Source organism: Thalassophryne amazonica, chromosome 17, assembly GCF_902500255.1.
Source record: "Thalassophryne amazonica chromosome 17, fThaAma1.1, whole genome shotgun sequence".
Lineage (NCBI taxonomy): Eukaryota > Metazoa > Chordata > Actinopteri > Batrachoidiformes > Batrachoididae > Thalassophryne > Thalassophryne amazonica.
This window is the reverse complement of record NC_047119.1, coordinates 53,696,709-53,719,540: the sequence shown is the minus strand read 5'-3', so window position 1 is coordinate 53,719,540 and position 22,832 is coordinate 53,696,709. Positions and strand designations below refer to the sequence as shown.

Sequence of the window (22,832 nt, the reverse complement as noted above, 5' to 3'; positions counted from 1 at the left end):
AGGCAAGGTCATACAATAATTATGTAAAACCCCAACGGTCAAAACGACCCCCTGTGAGCAAGCACGGGTCCGCGCGTCGGGACGCTCCGCCACAGGAAAAACACCTCTGTTGAAAGCCTTAAGGACAAGTTGGAACATGTCCTGCCTGTTAAACAATTTCTCATATACTCACTCCACTGAAAGCCATCAAAAGCCGCCTGGATTTTACAAATGGTTATCAACACGGAGGTGTTTTTCCTGTGCCGCCGCACCGCGTCGGCTGCGTCCTGACGCGCGGATCCGTCCGCACGTCTTTCATTAAAAAAATCTCCTTTAACAGTGGAATATCCGGATAAAATGCTGAAACCGACTTCTTCTGAAACTTCTCTGTTCTCTCACGACGTCCTGGATCAATAGAGCCTGAAATGTGGAGGTTTTCAGCTTGAACAGGCTGACGACGGCGGCTGAGAGCGCTGAGCGACGTCTCACACCGTGGGAAGTCCTTAAAGCGACAGAATCACCTCAAAATCTCTCATCAGCCGTTAAAATTTTCACTGAAAACCAGCTTAATTTTTCGAACCGTGTCCACTTCGATGTGTCTCACAGGTTTAGAAAAAATTTTGATCAAACAACGCGCCAGTCTCTCAGCAACTTCTCAGACAAAGGAATTCCGACGAGGGGCTGGACGACTCCTCCCACAAGGAGTGCTCACAGGCGACATCACCGACAGGCGTGGAAAAACTCACGCATGCGCACAAGGGTTCAAGCATGTCTGACGTAAAAACATATGAATGAAATCCATATAGTTTTGAAAAAAATAAAAAGGACCGTTACTTTATTGACAGCCCTCGTATATATATATATATATATATATATATATATATATATATATATATATATATATATATATATATATATACACATATATATATATATATTACTCTGCAAAAAACAGCACAAACAGTACTGTAAAGGACAATAAGCAGGACGTTAAAGAGCAAACTTCACTTTCCCCCAGAACGACATGAACAGGAAGCGATCGCAAATCACTGCAATTCCCAATGAAAATAACGGAGAAACAACCTGAGCTTCACCCATGTTTACATAAACCAAACACAATAACAACGGCTAAAAACCCAGATGAAATATTCACGACAGTTTTAGACAAAATATACAAAGAGGTGCGACATTCATGCTGTTGTCCATGAGCAGCGGTTAAAGTGCAGCCTTATCAGAGCGTCTCAGTGCATTTCTCAATGCTACTAACATCTCGCACAACGGCGAACTCTCGGTTAACACATAAAAATGGTGAACAGGTGGGTTTTACGAGGATGCAGCAACAGCACCCGTGATGTTTATTAGGTGGACAGTTGTCCCAAAGGTAAGATTTTGAGGAGGAAAGTGGGAGATTTTTTTTTAAGTGGCTCTCGGACAGACTGCAGGAATGAAGAGAATGTTCTTCAAAAATAGATCTAATCACTGATTCTATCCTGTCCATCTGCGTGGCCAAAAGAACCCTAACAAACTGTGTTGCCTCTCCTTAAAACGTGGAACGGCCCATGTTTGTAGTTTGTACCGCCCCGTCACGCCATGCTAAACTAAGCTGACATTAGTGCCTTCACACCTATCTGACAAACTCCTGTGTAAAACCTGACTTTTAAGCTTTTACTGTCTACATGTTCTGTCCTGTTGCTGTGCCTTCTGTTTTATCTTGTTAGAATGGCTATAGCAGATGTTCACCCCACTCAGTCCGGTCTGCTTGAGGTTTCTGTCTGTAATTTTAAAATAAATAAATAAACAGAGGGAGTTTTTCCTTACCACTGTTACCAGTGTGCTTGCTCATGGGTTGGGTCAGTTGACTTTACTCACACAGCAGAAATAAATTCAGTTGGTAATAACATCAGTACTGGATTGGTGCATCACTACTTGACGTAAGAATAAATTTGGCGACAGCTGATCTGAAACATGCTCACACACAAAACACCAGTAGACAGATGCAGCGCAGCAAAGCATGCAGCGTGCACATGCACAAACTTTAGTACACACAAAGAGCTGGACTGAAAGAGGAGGAGAGGGCCCCCCCCTCGCTCAACTGGACGAGGGAGGAACTGCAGGGGGAGAAATAAGATGACACAAGAGAAGAGGAGGCCCAGAGGTCAACATGAGGTCATATGAGGTCAGAGGTCGGACAGGAACAGCTGTGAGGGAGAAGAGCAGGAGAAGGAAAGAGGAAGAGGAGCAGGGCGGCTGGGCAGCAGATATGACATGTCGTAGGTTCACACAGCGGCTGAAAGGTGGACAGAGAAGAAAGCTACTCCGGAGTAAAAGACAGAATTCCAAAACGCTCACAACCCTGAAGTTATATGTCAACAAGCTCAGTTTGAGGGCTGGAATTCTGTCCGGTTCACGGAGAGAAAGAAAGAGACAGAGTGAAAGAGAGGGACGCAGAGAAACAAGGTATGAAGGCCCAGAGTACACTATGTGTCCTACCAGCACATCTGACGAGTGTGTCCATCCCAGACATAACACGCACACAGTGCGTGTATGTGTGCATGCAGTGCACGTGTGCACGCACACGCTTACACAGATGCACACAAAAGCTAAACAATCACAAACACCTACAATTAAAATCTGCTGAGTGTTGATTTATGGAGTCCTAAGCAGCCTTTGGTCATAGGAAATCCTAAAAATTGTAGCAGTCACAGGGACGATCTTTAGGTCTTATATTTAAAGCTACAATGTGTAGGATTCAGTGTCGTCTAGTGGTGACCTAGCAGAATGCATTACGTCATTGCCAGTTGCGATTTTGTATCCCTTTACTTTTTTGCCTCTTTGATGTTGGGGATTCAAACTTGTCTTCTGTTATGATACGCAATAATGTACGATCCTCCATGTCTCAAAAATAAGGGGTCTCAAACTTGCTAGGTTGCATTTGCAAGTGGTAGACAGAGTATAACAGAGCAACCACTGAGTCCTCATCCTTTTCTACAGTATTCTGGCCATGCTGCGAAAAGCGTATTAAGTACGCCCCTTTTGGGCTACCGTACCAACATGGTGGTGCAACATGGTGGCCTCCATGGGGGCTCCCATTTAAATATGAAAGACATTCTAAGTTCATGAAAGCACATAAGCTGTTCAGTGTTGCAATACACATGTACAGATGTTATTAATGCTATATGCCATTCATGCTAATAAACTCCCCTAAATCCTACACACTATAGCTTTAATGTAACAAATAGAAGCCATCATGTTCAGGGCTTAAGTATGAGGCGTGAAAAGAATGACTGGTGCCCCGTGAGGAAAGCGGTGTTAGTGCATGCTTGCTCATAGTGTGAGAATGACACCATTCCTCAGGCTCATATGCCACTCAAAAAAGATCCTTTTGAGAACCATCATCATGTACATGAGCAGCAAACCCCCATGCAGCCCGACTTCTTTTCAACTTACCCCTCCTGAAAAACGGGGGCCTAATAACTCTGGGCTTGTGCACGAGGCGCGTTGGCCTTGTGTCCGTGACCTCTTGTGGAGCAACAGAGACAAGGCAAAATTGTTACCCATACTCAAGGGAAGGAGGGAGGATTTCAAAGGTGGAAAAGGTAACAAGAGCTCATTTTCTTTTTCTTTCTTTTTTTCAAATAAACCCAGGAATCGTGACCCAGGTATGTATCAGCATGCAGTAATTAATACTTATAAGAATGATCAGAATATGAGTTGCATAAATAATTCTGAAAGAGATGCAGAATCATGTTGAATTTAGAGATACTCCTTCATAAACATAGTGTTAAAAACGTCCACTTTTCCCACCATGGTGTATTTGTTTTAAGATAACATTATGACATGAGGCAGTAAAGTAGGACTTAACAAGATATAATCTACCGTAGAAAGTCGACTCGCAATCCAGGAAGACCTTTGTCAAGTTCTTGCATGCACTTGGTTTCAGAGACTTTGCCCTCTTATGGTCAAAATGAGAATTGAAATTCACCCATGGTTGAACTTGTCCAAGGTTTCACATTGATACACAAAGTCTTTTCAAAATATCTATACAGTGCACAAAATGTAGGAGACCCTGCCGCCTAGTGGCCACAATTAGAATCAAAATGCACACAGTGCAATGCCGAACTTGTACAAGGTCTACATGAGGTGACCTTTAGTACCAAGTTTCAACTTTGATACTCAAAGTGTTTGCAAAGATATCACGTCTACATCAACCATATCTCACGGCGTGTCGTGATTCAGCAGCACGAAATATACCTTAATCTATTAGTTCGTGATATTGTCACAAAAAGCGTCACATTTTCGTAAAGGGAGCATGAATTCATTCTAATACATACCGTGACGGCTGCACGAAATTAAAAGTGAAGCATGTGGTCGGGGTGGTTATGGTTAGGTTTGGGGGAAGCAGTAGTGTAAGTAATAGTGACTTTAAAAAAACCCCGTCATGAAAATTGGAATCATTTCGTGACGGGAGGACGAAAAAACAAAACGTGAGACTGGGTTGCGTCTTGCAGTTTCTAGACCTGCGCTGCCTTCAGCGAACACGGGGAAACATGATACTTTAGAGGTTATCGAGGTAAGTCTACGTTTTTGGCAATCAGGAAGACGTTCTACCTGCTTTGAAGTACTACAAAAAGTGAAACTAAATCCAGCTTTGTAGATTGTTGGGTTTACCGCTGGAATATCCATAAAACACTGGAAATTTTTTCAGGTTGAGCTTTGACTATGGAGTGTGTCGCGGTCTTACCATTGAAGACACTGGGGGACAGCATGGCGGCGTCGCGGTTGCCCAGCTGACAGGCGCCCTCCTCTGAAGAACCAGGTGCTGGCTGTGCAGCCTGACTCTCCAGAGAGCTCACAATGTCTGCGCGGTCGATGTTCCTCAGAGCACTGTACAGACTCTCCACTGGAGGGAGGAGGACGGGAAGAGGGGGTGAACAGTAAAAGAAAGGAAGACCAGAGAAGGACGAGTATGTGCATGACAACAACAAACAGGAACAGAAAACATCAAAATAGCAAAGACGGGGAAGTCAGTGAGAAGCCAGTGAGGCTTTGTGAGCTACTATGACTGACTCAGATACGCTTATACATGATAAAAGCTTTTTGCTCAAATCTAAATAGATTACATTAAACTGCCCTAAAATCCAGAATGAGTCATTAAACCTTTTTTTTTGGACTTACTTTTTGCTCTTTTGCCCTCTCTGGTGGCCCACAGGTTGAGCAGGGCAGAGCTCTGGTCAAGCAGGGAGTTGGGGTTCTCCACACGGATTCTGTTGATGTCGTCCACACTAAACTGAAGCTCTCGAGCCAGTTCTGACAGAGAGACACGCAGACAAAAATGAAACAAAACAATGCATAACATGGACTGACAGGTGGGATATAATGCTGCGTTCAGAACCCTCGGACATTCGGAAAGATCCGACACACTCAAAAAACTGATGCATTGGATGAACTCAATTCAGTTATGCGCAGAATTTCCATCTAATAAATATATGTAGCCCCAACTCAAATAAAGCACCTCCATGCAAGAAAATCTAATTTAGTTCAATTCGAAGTAAAAGGATTAATAAATGGAGTAGTTTTGACTGTGCTGAATGCTTGGTCTCTAAAGTAAAGGTCAAACAAAGTCGACGCCCATTGGATTCTATGACGTATGACATATGTTACCGCGTAGCATGACAGATGGTGCAAACTATTCCTTTTTAAAATGCTATTAATTCAACCAATAATTTTCATTTTTTTTTTTTTTACCAAAATTGGAGCAACTTAACTTTTGACCCCTGTACAAACTGAAACTGACCTTTGTCACCATTTTTGCTGTTTGTCCCCCCATAACTCCATGGAATTCAGTCACAGATAGTCCAAATTATACCTTTTTGGAATCATTATGATCAGACAAATAATGTGGAATAGTTTTCAACATGATTGGAGCATTTTTATATTTTGACCCTTGTGTAATTCTTTATTGAGCCCTGTAGCTCATTAGAGGTCAGCTCCAGGACGGCTCCATATCTGAAAATAAACATTAGATAATTTAGAATATGTGTGCCAAATTCCATACTTTTATCACAAAATGAACAATTTTATGGAAATTTTAGCTAAGCTGCACCACTATTGTTGTAATATTTAATGATGACAAAAATATGCACACAGAGTGTACACGATTACAGACAGGATTACAGAAATGTTCTCTATGAAATATTGTCTTATTTTTCAGATTGTCAGGTCTGGGACAGGTTTAAGGGATGCTGTCCACCTTTCTTTCCCTGAGCAAGAGGTCAGAATCTCTGAATTTCTGAGAGTTCTGAACACAGCATAAAAACGTAAGAGCTTTTAAAGGACTAACCTGCCCAACTCAATCCCAGCTGTTCAGATATAATGTTGATTTTGACCTCTGCCCGCTCCATGGCATTCACTGCTGCTATATTAAACAAAGAAACAAAAGGGAAAAAAGGTTTATTTTAGCATTTAGCGTTCCCACCAGCAAGAATGTCCAGCATTCAAAGTTCACCACATCAATTCTACTTCTACATCTGGAGATTAGTCAGGAAAGATATCAGGTGTCAAAGTTGTACCAAATCAATATCCAGATCCATAGCGGAGCTGTTGCAGTGGCCCCGAGCAAACAGCTGAAGGGAAAGGATATTAGTTTAGGTTCATCAAGCATGCGTGCCGCTACTCTGTGAGTGTGGAGTGCAATGAGGTTATTTCTATCAATCTAACCTGTGCAAAAGCTGTGGTACCATTTCAGAAGTAAATCAGTGGTTGACTAATATGGTTGTTTAAATGACTGAGGCGGACACCAATTTTTAGAGGTCAGAGCAGCCAATGGCCAGTATATAATGCAGGTAACAACTTTTAGTAAAAATAATGGATGAATAAACTGTTGATTATTAAACTGTATTTAAATGAATGTTTATTTAACATTGTGACTACACTGCTTCTCTACAAGTGTTAGTGTTTTCCAATAGGTAACATTACATCCAGGATTGGCAAGTTTCTACTGATTCAAAACACCCATTCCCGCTGTTTTCAGGCACCTCTCTGAATGTAAAATGACACGTAGGGGCTCCAGCACCGTACAGCAGAAGCCACACTGACAAGCTCTCTTGTCTGCTTCATAATCCTGTGCAACTGGTCCATAATCATGTGCAATAACAGCTCATATAGCTGCTCCGGGTTCAATATGCAATAACCTGACTACGCGTGACTTTGCCTTCATGACAATTCCTCATTTTTATCTGTTCCGAACATAACCTTGAAAATGTGTATTTAATTTTGATCTGATTTCTGTTTGACATATCTATTCTAATATTTTGTACATATCCCGTATGTATATCTTTTATATTTTTTCGTTTTCTTATCATTATTGCGCTTATTGCTGATTTGGCCTGTTTTGCTCATCCAACACTTTTCATTGTTTCGATGACCCTGTTAAATTGCATACAGCAAATAAAACTGTCTAAAAAGCACAGACAACGGCCAAGGCAGATTATCTCAAAATGTCTTAAATCGGCCTGATTAATCGGATGCCCAATAACAGCAAATCCTCAAGCAACTCAGCTAAACACTGCCTTTAATCACTGGACATCATCTTTGCTTTGAAACTTCCACTTATGTTAATCAAATTCTGCACTTTGCTTTTGTTTAAATTGATTTCCACGTATGGAAAACTCCAAAAACAATCAAAGAAACAAAAAAGTACATTGAAGTTCAATGTGTTCTATTTAGGTTGTTAGCAGTAATACTTACCTTGGTGAAAGCTTCAGTCTGTTGAAAGGAATTATGTTGTTGTCCAAATAATCTTCATTGTTGAGGGAAAGTTAAGTATTTGGGGTTCATTCAACTGATCTAAGAGGCATTCAGAAACTATTAAAGCCACTGAGATGCAAAGTAGCAGCGCTGTGCATTTGATAGACAGAAAAGACAGTGTCCTTTAACCCCCACCCAACCCAACTTCAGGACTAATTGATCCAGCTAGAAGAACCATCTTGAGTCATTAGCTTTAGCACTCGTTAACATCAGGGCTTCTCTGTCTAGCTCCACTGTGAGGTCCTTCCCATTCCTAATGCGAGCAGTATCGGCGGCCATGCCAGTAGAAATTGCAGTGGAAAAACCAGCACCATGCAAAACTAATCACAGAAGTCATTCATCAGTTGTCATAGCTACCAGGGCACTCAGGAGAGAAAAGGCTAGTGTGCCCTGGAGCCATTTTGGTGTGATGTTGGTGAGTACTGCTGGCTGCTCAGTTCACATTCAGAACAATTTTATTGAACTGCACTGCCAAGAATTATGGGGGATATTGTAGAGCAGCGCATTGCATCCAAGGCTCAGTCTTTGCGCCATGCGTGCAGATGATACAGATAGTGTCAGAGGGTGTAAAGTGGGAAGCAGAGGGTTGTGGGTAAACGGGCAGCGCAACATTCAGTGTTTGTCTCCACTGCGTGAAAATAATAATAATAATAATAATAATAATAATAATAAAAAAGTTCAAAAAGGGAGCTGAAGGTCAGGCATTGAACAACTCACCCACACCAGGCTCGTTCAGAGCGCTGTAGCGCTCCCTCAGGGCCAGAGGAGTTAAAGTTCGCCTGCGTTCTTCACTTCCAACAACCTAAAAAAAAACAAATAATATAAATCACATTGTTATAATTAAATGTGTAAACATAATTCCATCCGAATTTTACCAGATTATATCCAGCTAAACACTGCCATGCTTTCAGGGCTCCCCACATCTGACTGCTCTTAAGGGTTGATGTTTTCTCCTTTTTAATTTTAAGGGGTATGTTCACCTTCTGCAAAAATGTTTCAAGGGTATTTGTAGATTTGGTTATTGTTTGAATTTTATTTATTCTGATGGTGATTGTGCTTCTACTTATTGACTCCAGTTCTTACCACGCCCCAACCTACATCCCAATTGTTAAAAAAAATTATCTGTTCTTTTAAGCATTAGCTGACCATTTTCAAAAATTATTTACTATTTAGCAGGTTGAGACAAGCCTGGAGAAGTGGAGATATACTCTGGAGAGAAGGGGAATGAAAGTCAGAGATAGTGGTGCTGACAGAAAGACAGGAGGTAGAGCTGGAGGTGACAGAGCTTAAGATGTTGTGATTCTCTCTGGGAGTGACGAGGATGGACAGGATTAGGAATGAACATATCAGAGGGACAGCTCAGGTAGGACAGTTTGGAGATGAAGTCAGAGAGGAGAGACTGAGATGGTTTGGACATGTGCAGAGAAGGGACCCAGGGTATATAGGGAGAAGGATGCTGAGGATGGAGCCAACAGGCAGAAGGAGAAGAGGGAGGCCAAAGAGGAAGTTTCTAGATGTGCTGAGGGAGGACATGCAGGTGATTGATGTGACAGAGGAAGATACAGAGGACAAGGTGAGATGGACATAGCAATCTGCTGTGGTGCCCTGTAACGGGAGCAGTCAAAAGAAGTAGTAGAGGATAGTATACATTTACTAAATACTCACAATAAAACATAAAAAACCTTATATAATGTTCAAACTCAATCAAACGCAGTTAATCAATCAAACTACTAGTTAATTTGCTGTTGTTCATTTCTCTCCCTCTGGCATATTGTATATTTTTTGCTGTAACATGTTCACAGAAATTGTGCTCTGTGGCCTCCAGCGTGTAATATCATCAATGTGCTATAATCACTTGACCAGTAGATGTTAGTAGTCTCTAATAAACTGCAAATAGTGAAGCAGATAACAGTATATTTACAGAGGAATCATGCAAATGGTGATAGAACCACCAAATTCGACACAAATACTCCTTAGACATTACTCTTTTGAAAAAAATCGATTGGCCACTTGAATTTTCAACAGGTAACCAGGTAGGGGTGAATTGAAGAATTACACAGGGGTCAAAAGATGCTGCAATCATATTGAAAAGTATACCACATTATTTGTCTGATTCCAAAAAGGTATAGTTTGGACTAAATGTGACTGAATGTTCTGGAATTATGGAGTAAAAACAGCAAGAATAGTGACAAAGGTCAATTTCAGTTTGTACAAGGGTCAAAAGTTAAAGCTGCTCTAATTTTGGTAAAAAAGTGATGTAAATTATTGGTTGAGTTAATAGGGTTTTAAAAAGGAATAATGTGCACCATGTGTCATGCTTAGTTATCACATTATGGGGTAACATATGTCATATGGCATAGAATCCAATGGACGGCAACATTGTTTGACCTTTACTTTGAAGACTAAGCAGTCAACACAGTCAAAACTATTCCATTTATTAATCCTATTAGTCCAATCAATAATTTGGACTACATTTTACCAAAATTGAAGCAACTAAAACTTTTGACCCCTGTACAAACTGAAACTGACCTTTGTCACCATTCTTGCTGTTTTTACCCCATAACTCCATAACATTCAGTCACAGATAGTCCAAACTACACCTTTTTGGAATATTTCTGACCAGACAAATAATGCAGCATAGTTTTCAACATGATTAGAGCATCTTTTAATTTTGACCCCTGTGTAATTCTTCAATTGACCCCTACCTGGCTGCCTATTGAAAATTCAAGTGGCCAATCGATTTTTTCAAAAGAGTAATGTCTAAGGAGTATTTGTGCCAAATTTGGTGCTTCTATCACCATTTGCACAATTGTTTCAGTTATCTGCTGCACTAAAATGAGGTATCCATAATTAAGCTTTTGGTGAAGCAATTGGTTGGGAGCTTTGAACGTTCAGAAGCTTGATCTCGCCACAGCTGTAGAAAAATGTTGCTTTGACTGAGTTATGTCAGTGTAAGCTGTCAATTTTACTGAAACCTCAGTAACTGATGTATTTATCTAAATAAATGCATGTTTGTGGGCGTATTCTTACCTTGACACAAGGTGGCATTGTTATATTAAGGTTACACAGTACGTGCTGTGTGTCCTCATATTTGGTACACTTCCGTAAAAAGGACAAAAACCCGGTGGCATCCTTGTTGCTATCTCTGACCTAACAGAGACGGAAGGAGAAATGAAGAGCAGAGGGACAGAAAACGAAACGGAACACAGAGGAAGAAAATGATATGTACCGAGACAGCAAGATAAGAATGACAAAAAGGATGAGTCAAGGAGTAAAAATTAAACATGAAAATAAGTGGGAACATTATGAAAAAGTGGGGATAAAGAGATGACAGGACAGAAAAGACAGAAAGACGGAAAAGAAGAGGATGAAGTTGAAAAAGAAAGTAGAAGGAAAAAGATTAGAAACCTGTAAAGCGCAGTAACACGAGACAAGGAGCAGGGGGCAACGAGGGATGGAAGCAGTCCACAGGCAGGCGAGAGGGAGAGATTTACCTGCACATTTTACCTGGACGTCTGTCAGACCAGACAGAGTGACCATGAGAGAGAGAAAGAGAGACAGTGAGACAGACACATAGAGACAGGCAAGGACGCCAGAAAGACAGGCAAAGGGAGACATGAGGGAGTCACACCACCACATGCAAACAACTAACCAAAGACAGACAAACAGGTAGACGGGTAAGTTACAGGTGGTCAGGTAAAAAACAAAAACACACATTTTTAACATCTGACTGAGATTTAACGACATCATGCTGACATGGACATAAAAACACAGTGATAAAATTAATGAATGGACAAATAATAATAATAAAAAAAACAGTGACAATGATTGACAGGTTCAAACAAACAACTCTGCACTCACATGACACAGTCAGGTCTATAAGTATTTGGACAATAAAAATATTTCTGATTTTTAGCTCTAGATATCACCACATTGAAACAAAAAATTAAGATGTGCTCGTAGTGTCAAGATTTAGTTTGAATTTATGGGCTTTAACAAAAATATCATGTTAATCATTTTAGGATAGTCCCTACCATAAGGAATTGGGCAAACTAGTACGATAAGCAACAGGTTTGTTGTTGTGTCACACTGCAGCCTGTACTCAAGGTTCTTGAAATGGACCAATATCTCCACCTGGTGGACATCTGCAATTAACGCAGGTACAATAATTTTTTTCCAGGCGCTCTAGTAAATAATATTCTTAATACAAATCAACACTTTTTACAGTTTACTTTAGATAAGTGAGGGGATGGATACATGACCATTTCCAAGTCACTGAGCATGTCTTAGGTTTACCAGTAACCAAACATTAATAAATGTAAACATCACAGTATAGTAAATCTGTCTGGAGTAGGCAGCTCTCCAAAACTGGTAACATGTGAGGGAAGCCACCAAGACATCCAGACAGTTGTAGAGGAGTTACAGGTTTCTGACGCTATGACTTCTCTGTTTCATCACCAGCTGCATAACTTCATAGTGGAGGGCCACCAAGAAGGATTTTCTTAAAAAGGAAGATAGCAAATTTCATCTACATTTTTCTAGAAGGCAAATTGGTGACTCAAACCCAGATCTGACTTTTTTCTTGTATGTAAATCAAAGTCTTTATTCCCCAACTTGCTGCCAGTGTGCAAAGAGTGATAGAAATACACCCCATTGAATCGACATTGGCTCCACACTGATTTAAAAGGTTACGAATTTAAGTTTGAACTTTCCAGGATTATAAGTATGAGGAATACTACTTAATATTAGTTGTTAATACTCACTGTAGGTTTATCTGAGCCATTATAACTATCCCCTATATTTAAGCATCGGGTCAAAACTTTTCACCATTGTCTTGTGAGCTTGGTTTTTAACCAATTTTTCTTAGCATCATATCACTTCATCCTTGGTTGACCCACAATCATACATTCATTCCACCTACTTTGGTCCAAATCATGTCAAAAGTCTTTGAGTTATGTTGTTCTGACATACACCACACGGTATGAACAGGCTGAACAAACATCAGGTGCTCAGGAGGTAAATTAACCTCCAAGAGTATCTGGTGCCCACACACACACACACACACACACACACACACACACACACACACACACACACACACACACACACACACACACACACACACACACGCATATGTTTAACACAGAAGCATATAAACGTCCATTAGAGACAGACCTTGACTGAGACAGGTAATCTGTTATCTCTGAAGGCCTGGAAACTGAAACTGCGAGGCTGCTGGGTGGCCTTCCTTATGGGTACCAGGTTCCCAGAACATTCTAAGTGCAGCGGCAGTCCTTCCATCAGCTGCAGGAAACAACACACAGCCAGACAGAAGGACAGATGATGGACAACCATGGGTGGATTTAGTCTGGTGTGGGTTTGATCTTCATAAAACAGGCAAAGTTTGGATATGTATCACTTTTTAAAAAATTTGTCAGTGAAAGAAACATCTCAGTCCGTATTAATACCCTGTCTATGCAACCTGGTCTCACGGCAAGTCGTGATTCAGCAGCACAAAATATACATTAATCTATTGGTTCGTGATATTGTGACAAAAAGTGCCTCATTTTCGTCACGCCAGCACAAATTCATTCTAATTCATTCCGTGATGGCTGCACAAAATTAAAAGTGAAGTGGGGGGGTCGGGGCGGTTATGGTTAGGGTGGGGGGGAAAGAGTAAGATTAGGTTATGGTTAAGGTTAGGGTTGGGAGTAGGAGTAAGGTTAGGAATAGTAAGTTAAAAAAACTTTGTCATAAAAATTTGACTGGAGCACGAAAAAAAAAAAAAACGTGAGACTGGGCTGGTCTATGCAAGCGAAATTTGCATGTATGACAATCAACCAGCCCCAGTTATTGAAATATGGGATAAAAGTATGACAGGCAGCAGAGTATAAATGGTTTATGTGTTGCTCGTAGCAATGATAATGAGATTGTGATGTCAGAAAGGAATAATTGAGGCTCTCCAGAAGATATTTGCCTGTGTGTGGCCTCTGCAGCATTTTCTGCTTGTTCCTGTGCTGACCTCGATGTCTCGACTGCGGGCCACTTCTGTGAAGTTCTCATGCAGCTCCAGAGTTTTGTCCATCTTGTCGTCTGTCATGCAGTAACAACGCAAGCGACCCTCACGCGCTTCATTCATCTTGGCGAAAATAACAAACTTTGCCATGTACGGAACAGCCATGAGTTCCCGGTACAACAAGTTGGAAAAGGTCACTGCCTCTGCTGTGCGTGGACAGTCTGCCAACCAGAACCTGGACAAGGGAGAAGAAGAATTAAAGGAAGGGTGACAGTGAAATATAAGTGCCTCTGTATGCAACATGTTAAAAGTTCTTGTTATCTGCTCTTCCAAAGCAAAAGGATAAAATCTAATAACTGTTGAAGGATTCACCTTGCAGAAACGTTGGTGGTGAAGTTGGCACAGTTGTTGGCGTACATCAGCTTGGTGGTTCCAGTGATGTCTTCCCACTGAGCTGCTGCAGTCCCTCCTGTGATGGAACAACCCCACTGGGTTACTCATGATCTGATAATCAAGGTAACATATGCCCAAATTCTACAGTATACATCCATTTATCTATCTATCCTTCCACCCAATCATCCACCTGGAGGTCAGGTTGGGTCTGGCAGCATCCACCACAATACGGAATTGTACTATGTAGAGGATGGCAACCAACTGGTCCATGCCGACCTCCCAAAAGTAACCATCAATCTCTCACATCCAGGTGATAGTGGGTGACCCCTTGACCTTTCCTAGTTGCTGTGATCCTCGTTTCTGAGGCATCTACGTGAGGATCATGCACACAGAAGCATGCCATATGGCCAAAATGTCACAAGTGACATCCCTTCACAGTGCACATGGTACTCGTCATCTGAGTCTCCTGAAGTAATTTGATCCACAGTCATTTCAATGGAATCCAAGGATCCTTCAAAGAGACCTAGTCCCAAGGAATTCCCGTTTTTATCTTAGGTCACGAATTAGCATCCAAGTTTTACATCCAGTAAGACGGGAAGCACTAGGACCATAAAAACGTGGCCCTTCATTCTCACACAAAGGCACTGACATCGTCAAATATCTCTGTCCAGGAATCTCCTGACTTCATAAGCACTTTACAGGCTTCTCTAGGGTTCAAAGCCCGAGGACCCAGAGATACAAACATCACTGCTGAGACAAGTGAATGTTTCACTTTCACTACAAATAGATACATTTCTGATGGCCCAGTCCACATAGTTGATAAAAGCTCGGATCTTAGCCTTGATCTAGGACAACTGCAAATTCAGACACTCCCACCCAGAGTATCAGCTGGAACCCAACAAATGTGGCGAGTGGAAGGCTGTACCTGGACAGGTCACAATCTTTCAACAGGTGAATTCTGACAGACATATAATCATTCAGTGTGATGTAATCATTTAATGTCATATACTTGATCAATATGGAGCAATACACTGTTTAATATATATGGTTTTGGAATATTGGATGAAACTGGAGCATTGGGACAACATGCAAACTTTACACAGAAACTTGGTAACCATTGGTCTTCCTTGGAGCCCTATATCCATATAGATAATAGCATATCGCATTTTGAACAGTGCGCACAGCAATTCAAAATAATCCCCAAATCTGCCATAATATCGCTGTTAAAATGAGGAAAATTGGTGAATTTCATGCCTTTTCATGAGCTTAAAAATGGATCCTACCGATGACGCTGCAGAGGAGTCGCAAGCTTGTGGTATCACCTTCCCCAGCATCACGAGGACTCTCCCTCCACGATGGTGGCAAAGGGATACGCAACCCAATTGGACGGTGAAATTTGCGTCGTCGTGGCTCAATAGTCACTACAGGACTGAAGGTCGCTTGATTTCCAAGCTGCCGCGTCAGCAGTTCATCAGGGATCGGCTGAGCCTGTGTGAGAAGCAGCATGAGATAAACATTCCAACACTAGGAAAAAAGAATTCTGATAAATAAAAAGTTACACAGAAGCTTGGATGTATTGATATGTAAAAGATCAACTCAAGGACACACATAGTTACTATGCACAATTAATTTAAGAAGACAACCAATAAGAAAAAAAAAGGAATAAACTGGGGACGTACAACAACATAAGCAAAACTCGCAGCCATACTCACACATGCAAACAATTGATATTTCACACCTGACCCAACTCAGATCAGTGCATCAGCTCAGGCAGTGTGGCTCAGAACTTAAATCAGGAAAGTGAGGAGTGATGAATGGCTGGATAAAAAGAAAATAAAAACACAGCAGCATAAGGCAAAAGCAAAAGTCAGGCACATGATTTGGTTGCCATAAAAATAAGACATTGGTGCTGTGATGGGCAATGCCACTAATAGACACAGAGGTGAAAAAAGACTACAGACCCTTGAAGCAATCACAATCAATGCCTAACTGAACTCTAAGTACCACAGCAAATTCACCTTTCATCTGCTGACGTGTCAAAGAATAATGAGGGAATAACACACATGTGGCTGTCAGTGGTGGGCACTGTTCCGCTAATACGCTAACTGCTAATTATCAAAGCTAATGTTTTCATTATCGGATTAGCTTTTCAGATAACTTTGAAAACCCATCATCGGATCAATTACCTTCCGATAAATTTTTAGACCGCCAACATATTATTGCAAGCTGAGTGAATACAGATTTAACACTTAATAAACATTTTTAAAGTCTGATATCAAAGATTTTAGAGCCTACCTGCAGTTTTGTAGCAGACATACAATTCTATCCTGTCCAAACAGAGGAGAACTGGTTTCAGGAGAAACCGCTCTATCCTCTGCAATCAGAGGAGAACTGGTCACAGAAGAGAACCAAAATGAGAGCCCCCCCCCCCACCCAAAAAAAAAAAAAACATTTCGCTTGACACTCTACCAACTAGCCCGCACTATCACCCAAGTCATCCAGACTCATACAGTTTTAACTTATGGTTAAAATTTTAACCAAACTAATTTTGGACAAGTTATTTAAATTAATGTCATGTCTGAAGCTTTATAAAGTGAAAATTTCAGCTATATGATTTACTTTTAAAGTATTGCATTAATTTTGAAGGTTTTAGTGTGGACATGGTGTGTGCGCAGTGCATTATGGGTACTGTAAAAGTTCACGATAGGAGAAATGAATTTGAGACGCTCTGATCAGGCTCCACATAGACAACAGCATTAAACCCCCTGGATATTGTGCCTAAAATTCTCATAAATATATTCTCTGGGTTTACAGACGTTGTTATTGTGTTTGTTTTATGTTAAAATGCCAGAAGAAGCTTAGGCTGCTTCTCCATTATTTTCAATTGGAATCACTGTGAGCTGCAATCGTTTCCTGTTTGCTCTATAATGTCCTGGTTATTGTCCTTTACAACACTGTTTGTCATTGTTGTTCCAGAGTAATATATATAAGCTTTCTGAAATTCGGTTTGTGTTTATTAAATTCCATGCAGATTAAATGTAGCAGACACGGATTATTTGGAATATTTGTTTTGGCACGTTTTCACAGTCTCTTCTGCTATCTACTGGCCAGTAGTGTTCATGGCAGTATTTGCCCTAAGTATTGAGATATTCCATAATCTTTTGCACCCCACAGAGATGCTGCAGCTGCTGAAAAGAAATAAAAATGTACACTCAACAAAAATATAAGCGCAACACTTTTGGTTTTGCTCCCATTTTGTATGAGATGAACTCAAAGATCTAAAACTTTTTCCACATACACAATATCACCATTTTCCTCAAATATTGTTCACAAACCAGTCTAAATCTGTGATAGTGAGCACTTCTCCTTTGCTGAGATAATCCATCCCACCTCACAGGTGTGCCATATCAAGATGCTGATTAGACACCATGATTAGTGCACAGGTGTGCCTTAGACTGCCCACAATAAAAGGCCACTCTGAAAGGTGCAGTTTTATCACACAGCACAATGACACAGATGTCGCAAGATTTGAGGGAGCGTGCAATTGGCATGCTGACAGCAGGAATGTCAACCAGAGCTGTTGCTCGTGTACTGAATGTTCATTTCTCTACCATAAGCCGTCTCCAAAGGCGTTTCAGAGAATTTGGCAGTACATCCAACCAGCCTCACAACCGCAGACCACGTGTAACCACACCAGCCCAGGACCTCCACATCCAGCATGTTCACCTCCAAGATCGTCTGAGACCAGCCACTCGGACAGCTGCTGAAACAATCGGTTTGCATAACCAAAGAATTTCTGCACAAGCTGTCAGAAACCGTCTCAGGGAAGCTCATCTGCATGCTCGTCGTCCTCATCGGGGTCTTGACCTGACTCCAGTTCGTCATCGTAACTGACTTGAGTGGGCAAATACTCACATTCGCTGGCATTTGGCACGTTGGAGAGGTGTTCTCTTCACGGATGAATCCCGGTTCACACTGTCCAGGGCAGATGGCAGACAGCGTGTGTGGCATCGTGTGGATAAGCGGTTTTCTGATGTCAATGTTGTGGATCGAGTGGCCCATGGTGGCGGTGGGGTTATGGTATGGGCAGGCGTCTCTTATGGATGAAGAACACAGGTGCATTTTATTGATGGCATTTTGAATGCACAAAGATACCGTGACGAGATCCTGAGGCCCATCATTGTTGTGCCATACATCCAAGAACATCACCTCATGTTGCAGCAGGATAATGCACGGGCCCATGTTGCAAGGATCTGTACACAATTCTTGGAAGCTGAAAATGTCCCAGTTCTGAAATGGCCGGCATACTCACCGGACATGTCACCCATTGAGCATGTTTGGGATGCTCTGGACCGGCGTATACGACAGAGTGTACCAGTTCCTGCCAATATCCAGCAACTTCGCACAGCCATTGAAGAGGAGTGGACCAACATTCCACAGGCCACAATCGACAACCTGATCAACTCTATGCAAAGGAGATGTGTTGCACTGCATGAGGCAAATGGTGGTCACATCAGATACTGACTGGTATCCCCCCCCAGTAAAACAAAACTGCACCTTTCAGAGTGGCCTTTTATTGTGGACAGTCTAAGGCACACCTGTGCACTAATCATGGTGTCTAATCAGCATCCTGATATGGCACACCTGTGAGGTGGGATGGATTATCTCAACAAAGGAGACGTGCTCACTATCACAGATTTAGACTGGTTTGTGAACAATATTTGAGGGAAATGGTGATATTGTGTATGTGGAAAAAGTTTTAGATCTTTGAGTTCATCTCATACAAAATGGGAGCAAAACCAAAAGTGTTGCATTTATATTTTTGTTGAGTGTACATTTTGGTTGTATAATGTTCATTTACAATTGTCGTCATGTGTTTTCTCTCTGTGCTGTTTAAACCGCAGCAACACTCTAGCGCGCAAAGAATTATGGGTTAGAGTCTGAGAGTCTGGGTACCAGTAGATGGCAGTGTTCTATGCATTTTGACCCCGGTTATATCAGACGGTTGTCTAATCACAACTTGACTTTGCAAATGGCTTTTTTTTTTACATGTGAAAAAATGGCATATTTTAGAAAAACACATTTATATGTAAACCAACACACACATCACATTAACGTGTTTGTTTTTACATAGAATGAATAAGTCAACCAATCAATGTTAGCGGAGGCTCATTTTACCCATACTCCCTTTGGCATCTGTGTGTGTTTGTTACAAAACTTCAGAATTAGTGCATTATTTAAAATTAAATATATGTGTTATCTCCCCCTCTAGCTGCCACCTTATCATGGTGGGGGAGTTAGCGTACCCGGATGATCCTAGGAGCTATGTTGTCGGGGGCTTTGTGCTCCCTGTAGGGTCTCCCAAGGCAAACAGGTCCTAGGTGACGGGTCAGACTAAGGGCAGTTCAGAACCTCCATGACCAGTAAAAGATCAAGGACCGTTACGTCACCCAGTATGGCGGAGCCGGGGTCCCACCCTGGAGCCAGGCCTGGGGTTGGGGCTCGCGCGCGAGCGACTGGTGGTTGGGCCTTAGCCCATGGGGCCCGGCCGGGCTCAGGCCGAAAGAGTGATGTGGGCCTGTCCTCCTGTGGGTTCACCACCTGCAGAGGGAGCCATGGGGGTCGGGTGCAAAGAGAATTGGGTGGCGGTCGAGGGCGGGTGGCCCGGCGGCCCGGTCCATGCTCACAGCCCCTGGCTGTTGGGACGTGGAATGTCACCTCGCTAGGGGGGAAGGAGCCTGAGCTTGTGCGGGAGGTTGAGAGATACCGACTAGAGACAGTCGGGCTCACCTCCACGCACAGCTTGGGCTCTGGTACCCAACTCCTGGAGAGGAGCTGGACACTTCATTTTTCTGGCATTGCCCACGGGGAGAGGCGGAGAGCTGGGGTCGCATTGCTTATTGCTCCCCAGCTCAGTCGCCAAGTGTTGGAGTTCACTCCGGTGAACGAGAGGGTCGCGTCCCTACGCCTTCGGGTCGGGGACAGGTCTCTCACCGTTGTCTCGGCCTACGGGCCGAGCAGCAGTGCAGAGTACCCGACCTTCCTGGAGTCCCTGTGAGGGGTACTAGATAGCGCTCCGGCTGGGGACTCCATTGTTCTCCTGGGGGATTTCAACGCCCACGTGGGCAGCGACAGTGAGACCTGGAGGCGGGTGATCGGGAAGCACGGCCTCCCCGATCTGAACCCGAGTGGTGTTCAGTTGTTGGACCACTGTGCTAGTCACAGTTTGTCCATCATGAACATCATGTTCGAGCACAACGGTGTCCATAAGTGCACGTGGCACCAGGACACCCTGAGCCGGAGGTCGATGATCGACTTTGTAGTCGTATCATCTGACCTTCGGCCACGTGTCTCGGACACTCGAGTGAAGAGAGGGGCAGAGCTGTCGACTGATCACCACCTGGTGGTGAGTTGGATCCGCTGGGAGGGTAGGAAGCCGGTAAGACCTGGCAGGCCCAAACATATCGTGAGGGTCTGCTGGGAACGACTGGCGGAACACTCTGTCAGCGAGGTCTTCAACTCCCAGCTCCGGGAGAGCTTCTCCCAGATCCCGGGGGAGGTTGGAGACATGGAGTCCGAGTGGACCATGTTCTCCACCTCCATTGTCGAGGCGGCTGCTCGTAGCTGTGGTCGCAAGGTCTCTGGTGCCTGTCGCGGCGGTAATCCCCGAACCCGGTGGTGGACACCGTAAGTAAGGGATGCCATCAAGCTGAAGAAAGAGTCCTACTTATCTTTGTTGGTAGGTGGGACCCCAGAGGCAGCTGACAGGTACCGGCAGGCCAAGCGTGCCGCAGCCCGTGCGGTCACAGAGGCAAAAACTCGGGTCTGGGAGGAGTTCGGGGAGGCTATGAAGGAGGACTATCGGTCGGCCTCGAAGAGATTCTGGCAAACCGTACGACGCCTCAGGAGGCGGAAGCAGCTCTCCACCAGCACTGTTTACGGTGCGGGTGGGGAGCTGTTGACCCTGACTGGGGATGTTGTCGGGCGGTGGAAGGAGTACTTTGAGGATCTCCTCAATCCCATCGTCACGTCTTCCGAAGAGGAAGCAGAGACTGGGGACTCGGAGGCGGACTCATCCATTACCCAGGCCAAACTCACCGAGGTGGTTAGAAAGCTCCTCGGTGGCAAGGCTCCTGGGGTGGATGAAATCAGTCCTGAGTACCTTAAGTCTCTGGATGTTGTGGGGCTGTCTTGGCTGACACGCCTCTGCAACATCGCGTGGCGATCGGGGACAGTGCCTCTGGATTGGCAGACCGGGGTGGTGGTCCCTCTGTTTAAGAAGGGGGACCGGAGGGTGTGTTCCAACTATAGGGGGATCACACTCCTCAGCCTCCCCGGTAAGGTCTATTCCAGAGTACTGGAGAGGAGAATTCGACCGATGGTCGAACCTCGGATTCAGGAGGAGCAGTGTGGTTTTGGTCCTGGTCGCGGCACACTGGACCAGCTCTACACGCTCCATCGGGTGCTCGAGGGTTCATGGGAGTTTTCCCAACCAGTCCACATGTGTTTTGTGGATCTGGAGAAGGCATTTGACCGTGTCCCTCGGCGCACCCTGTGGGGAGTGCTACGGGAGTACGGGGTCTGGGGTCCTTTGCTAAGGGCTATCCGGTCCCTGTACGACCGCAGCAGGAGCTTGGTTCGCATTGCCGGTAGTAAGTCAAACCTGTTTCCAGTGCACGTTGGCCTCCGCCAGGGCTGCCCTTTGTCACCGGTTCTGTTCATTATTTTTATGGACAGAATTTCTAGGCGCAGCCAGGGTGTAGAGGGGGTCTGGTTTGGGAACCACAGAATCTCGTCTCTGCTGTTTGCGGACGATGTGGTTCTGTTGGCTTCGTCAGATCAGGACCTTCAGCGTGCACTGGAGTGGTTTGCAGCCGAGTGTGAAGCGTTCGGGATGAAAATCAGCACCTCCAAATCCGAGGCCATGGTTCTCGACTGGAAAAAGCTGCTTTGCCCTCTTCAGGTCGGTGGAGTGTCCTTGCCTCAAGTGGAGGAGTTTAAGTATCTCGGGGTCTTGTTCACGAGTGAGGGACGGATGGAGCGTGAGATCGATAGACGGATCGGTGCAGCATCTGCAGTGATGCGGTCGCTGTGGTGAAGAGAGAGCTGAGTAGGGGGGCAAAGCTCTCGATTTACCGATCGATCTACGTTCCGATCCTCACCTATGGTCATGAGATTTGGCTTATGACCGAAAGAACGAGATCGCGAGTACAAGCGGCTTCCTCCGCAGGGTGGCTGGGCGTTCCCTTAGAAATAGGGTGAGGAGCTCGGTCACTTGGGAGGAGCTCGGAGTCGAGCCGCTGCTCCTCCACGTCGAAAGGAGTCAGTTGAGGTGGCTCGGGCATCTTTTCCGGATGCCCCCTGGACGCCTCGCTGGAGAGGTGTTCCGGGCACGTCCCACTGGGAGAAGGCCCCGGGGAAGACCCAGGACACGCTGGAGGGACTACATCTCTCGGCTGGCTTGGGAATGCCTTGGGGTTCCCCCGGAGGAGGTGTGTGTGGGTCGGGAGGTCTGGGCGGCTTTGCTTGAGCTGCTGCCCCCGTGACCCGACTCCGGATAAAGCGGAAGAAAATGGATGGATGGATATATGTGTTATATTTTAACTTTATACAAATGACAGAATTGACATTAATGTAG

The 22,832-nt window shown here is 43.9% G+C and overlaps 1 protein-coding gene and 1 long non-coding RNA gene across 7 annotated transcripts in view; one reads left to right on the top strand and one right to left on the bottom strand.

The window, feature by feature from the left end:
• Window positions 1-22,832, bottom strand: part of ank1b (ankyrin 1, erythrocytic b) — a 208,679-nt gene that overhangs the window by 19,319 nt on the left and 166,528 nt on the right. For 4 of the 6 annotated variants that reach the window (XM_034192685.1, XM_034192680.1, XM_034192683.1 and 1 more), the window contains 10 exons: window positions 15,478-15,682; window positions 14,174-14,270; window positions 13,808-14,036; window positions 12,961-13,089; window positions 10,816-10,935; window positions 8,503-8,587; window positions 6,320-6,394; window positions 5,155-5,286; window positions 4,721-4,879; window positions 3,427-3,498 (listed from right to left, as the gene is read on the bottom strand). In XM_034192685.1, the coding sequence (XP_034048576.1) occupies window positions 3,427-3,498; window positions 4,721-4,879; window positions 5,155-5,286; window positions 6,320-6,394; window positions 8,503-8,587; window positions 10,816-10,935; window positions 12,961-13,089; window positions 13,808-14,036; window positions 14,174-14,270; window positions 15,478-15,682 (1,303 nt within the window). The remainder of the gene's footprint in view (window positions 1-3,426; window positions 3,499-4,720; window positions 4,880-5,154; window positions 5,287-6,319; window positions 6,395-8,502; window positions 8,588-10,815; window positions 10,936-12,960; window positions 13,090-13,807; window positions 14,037-14,173; window positions 14,271-15,477; window positions 15,683-22,832) is intronic. The other 2 variants (XM_034192682.1, XM_034192684.1) reach the window with 1 other exon arrangement.
• LOC117529819 lies at window positions 3,120-21,560 on the top strand. The gene is made up of 3 exons (XR_004566112.1): window positions 3,120-3,207; window positions 4,634-4,636; window positions 21,550-21,560. It is a non-coding gene; the product is annotated as an uncharacterized LOC117529819 (long non-coding RNA).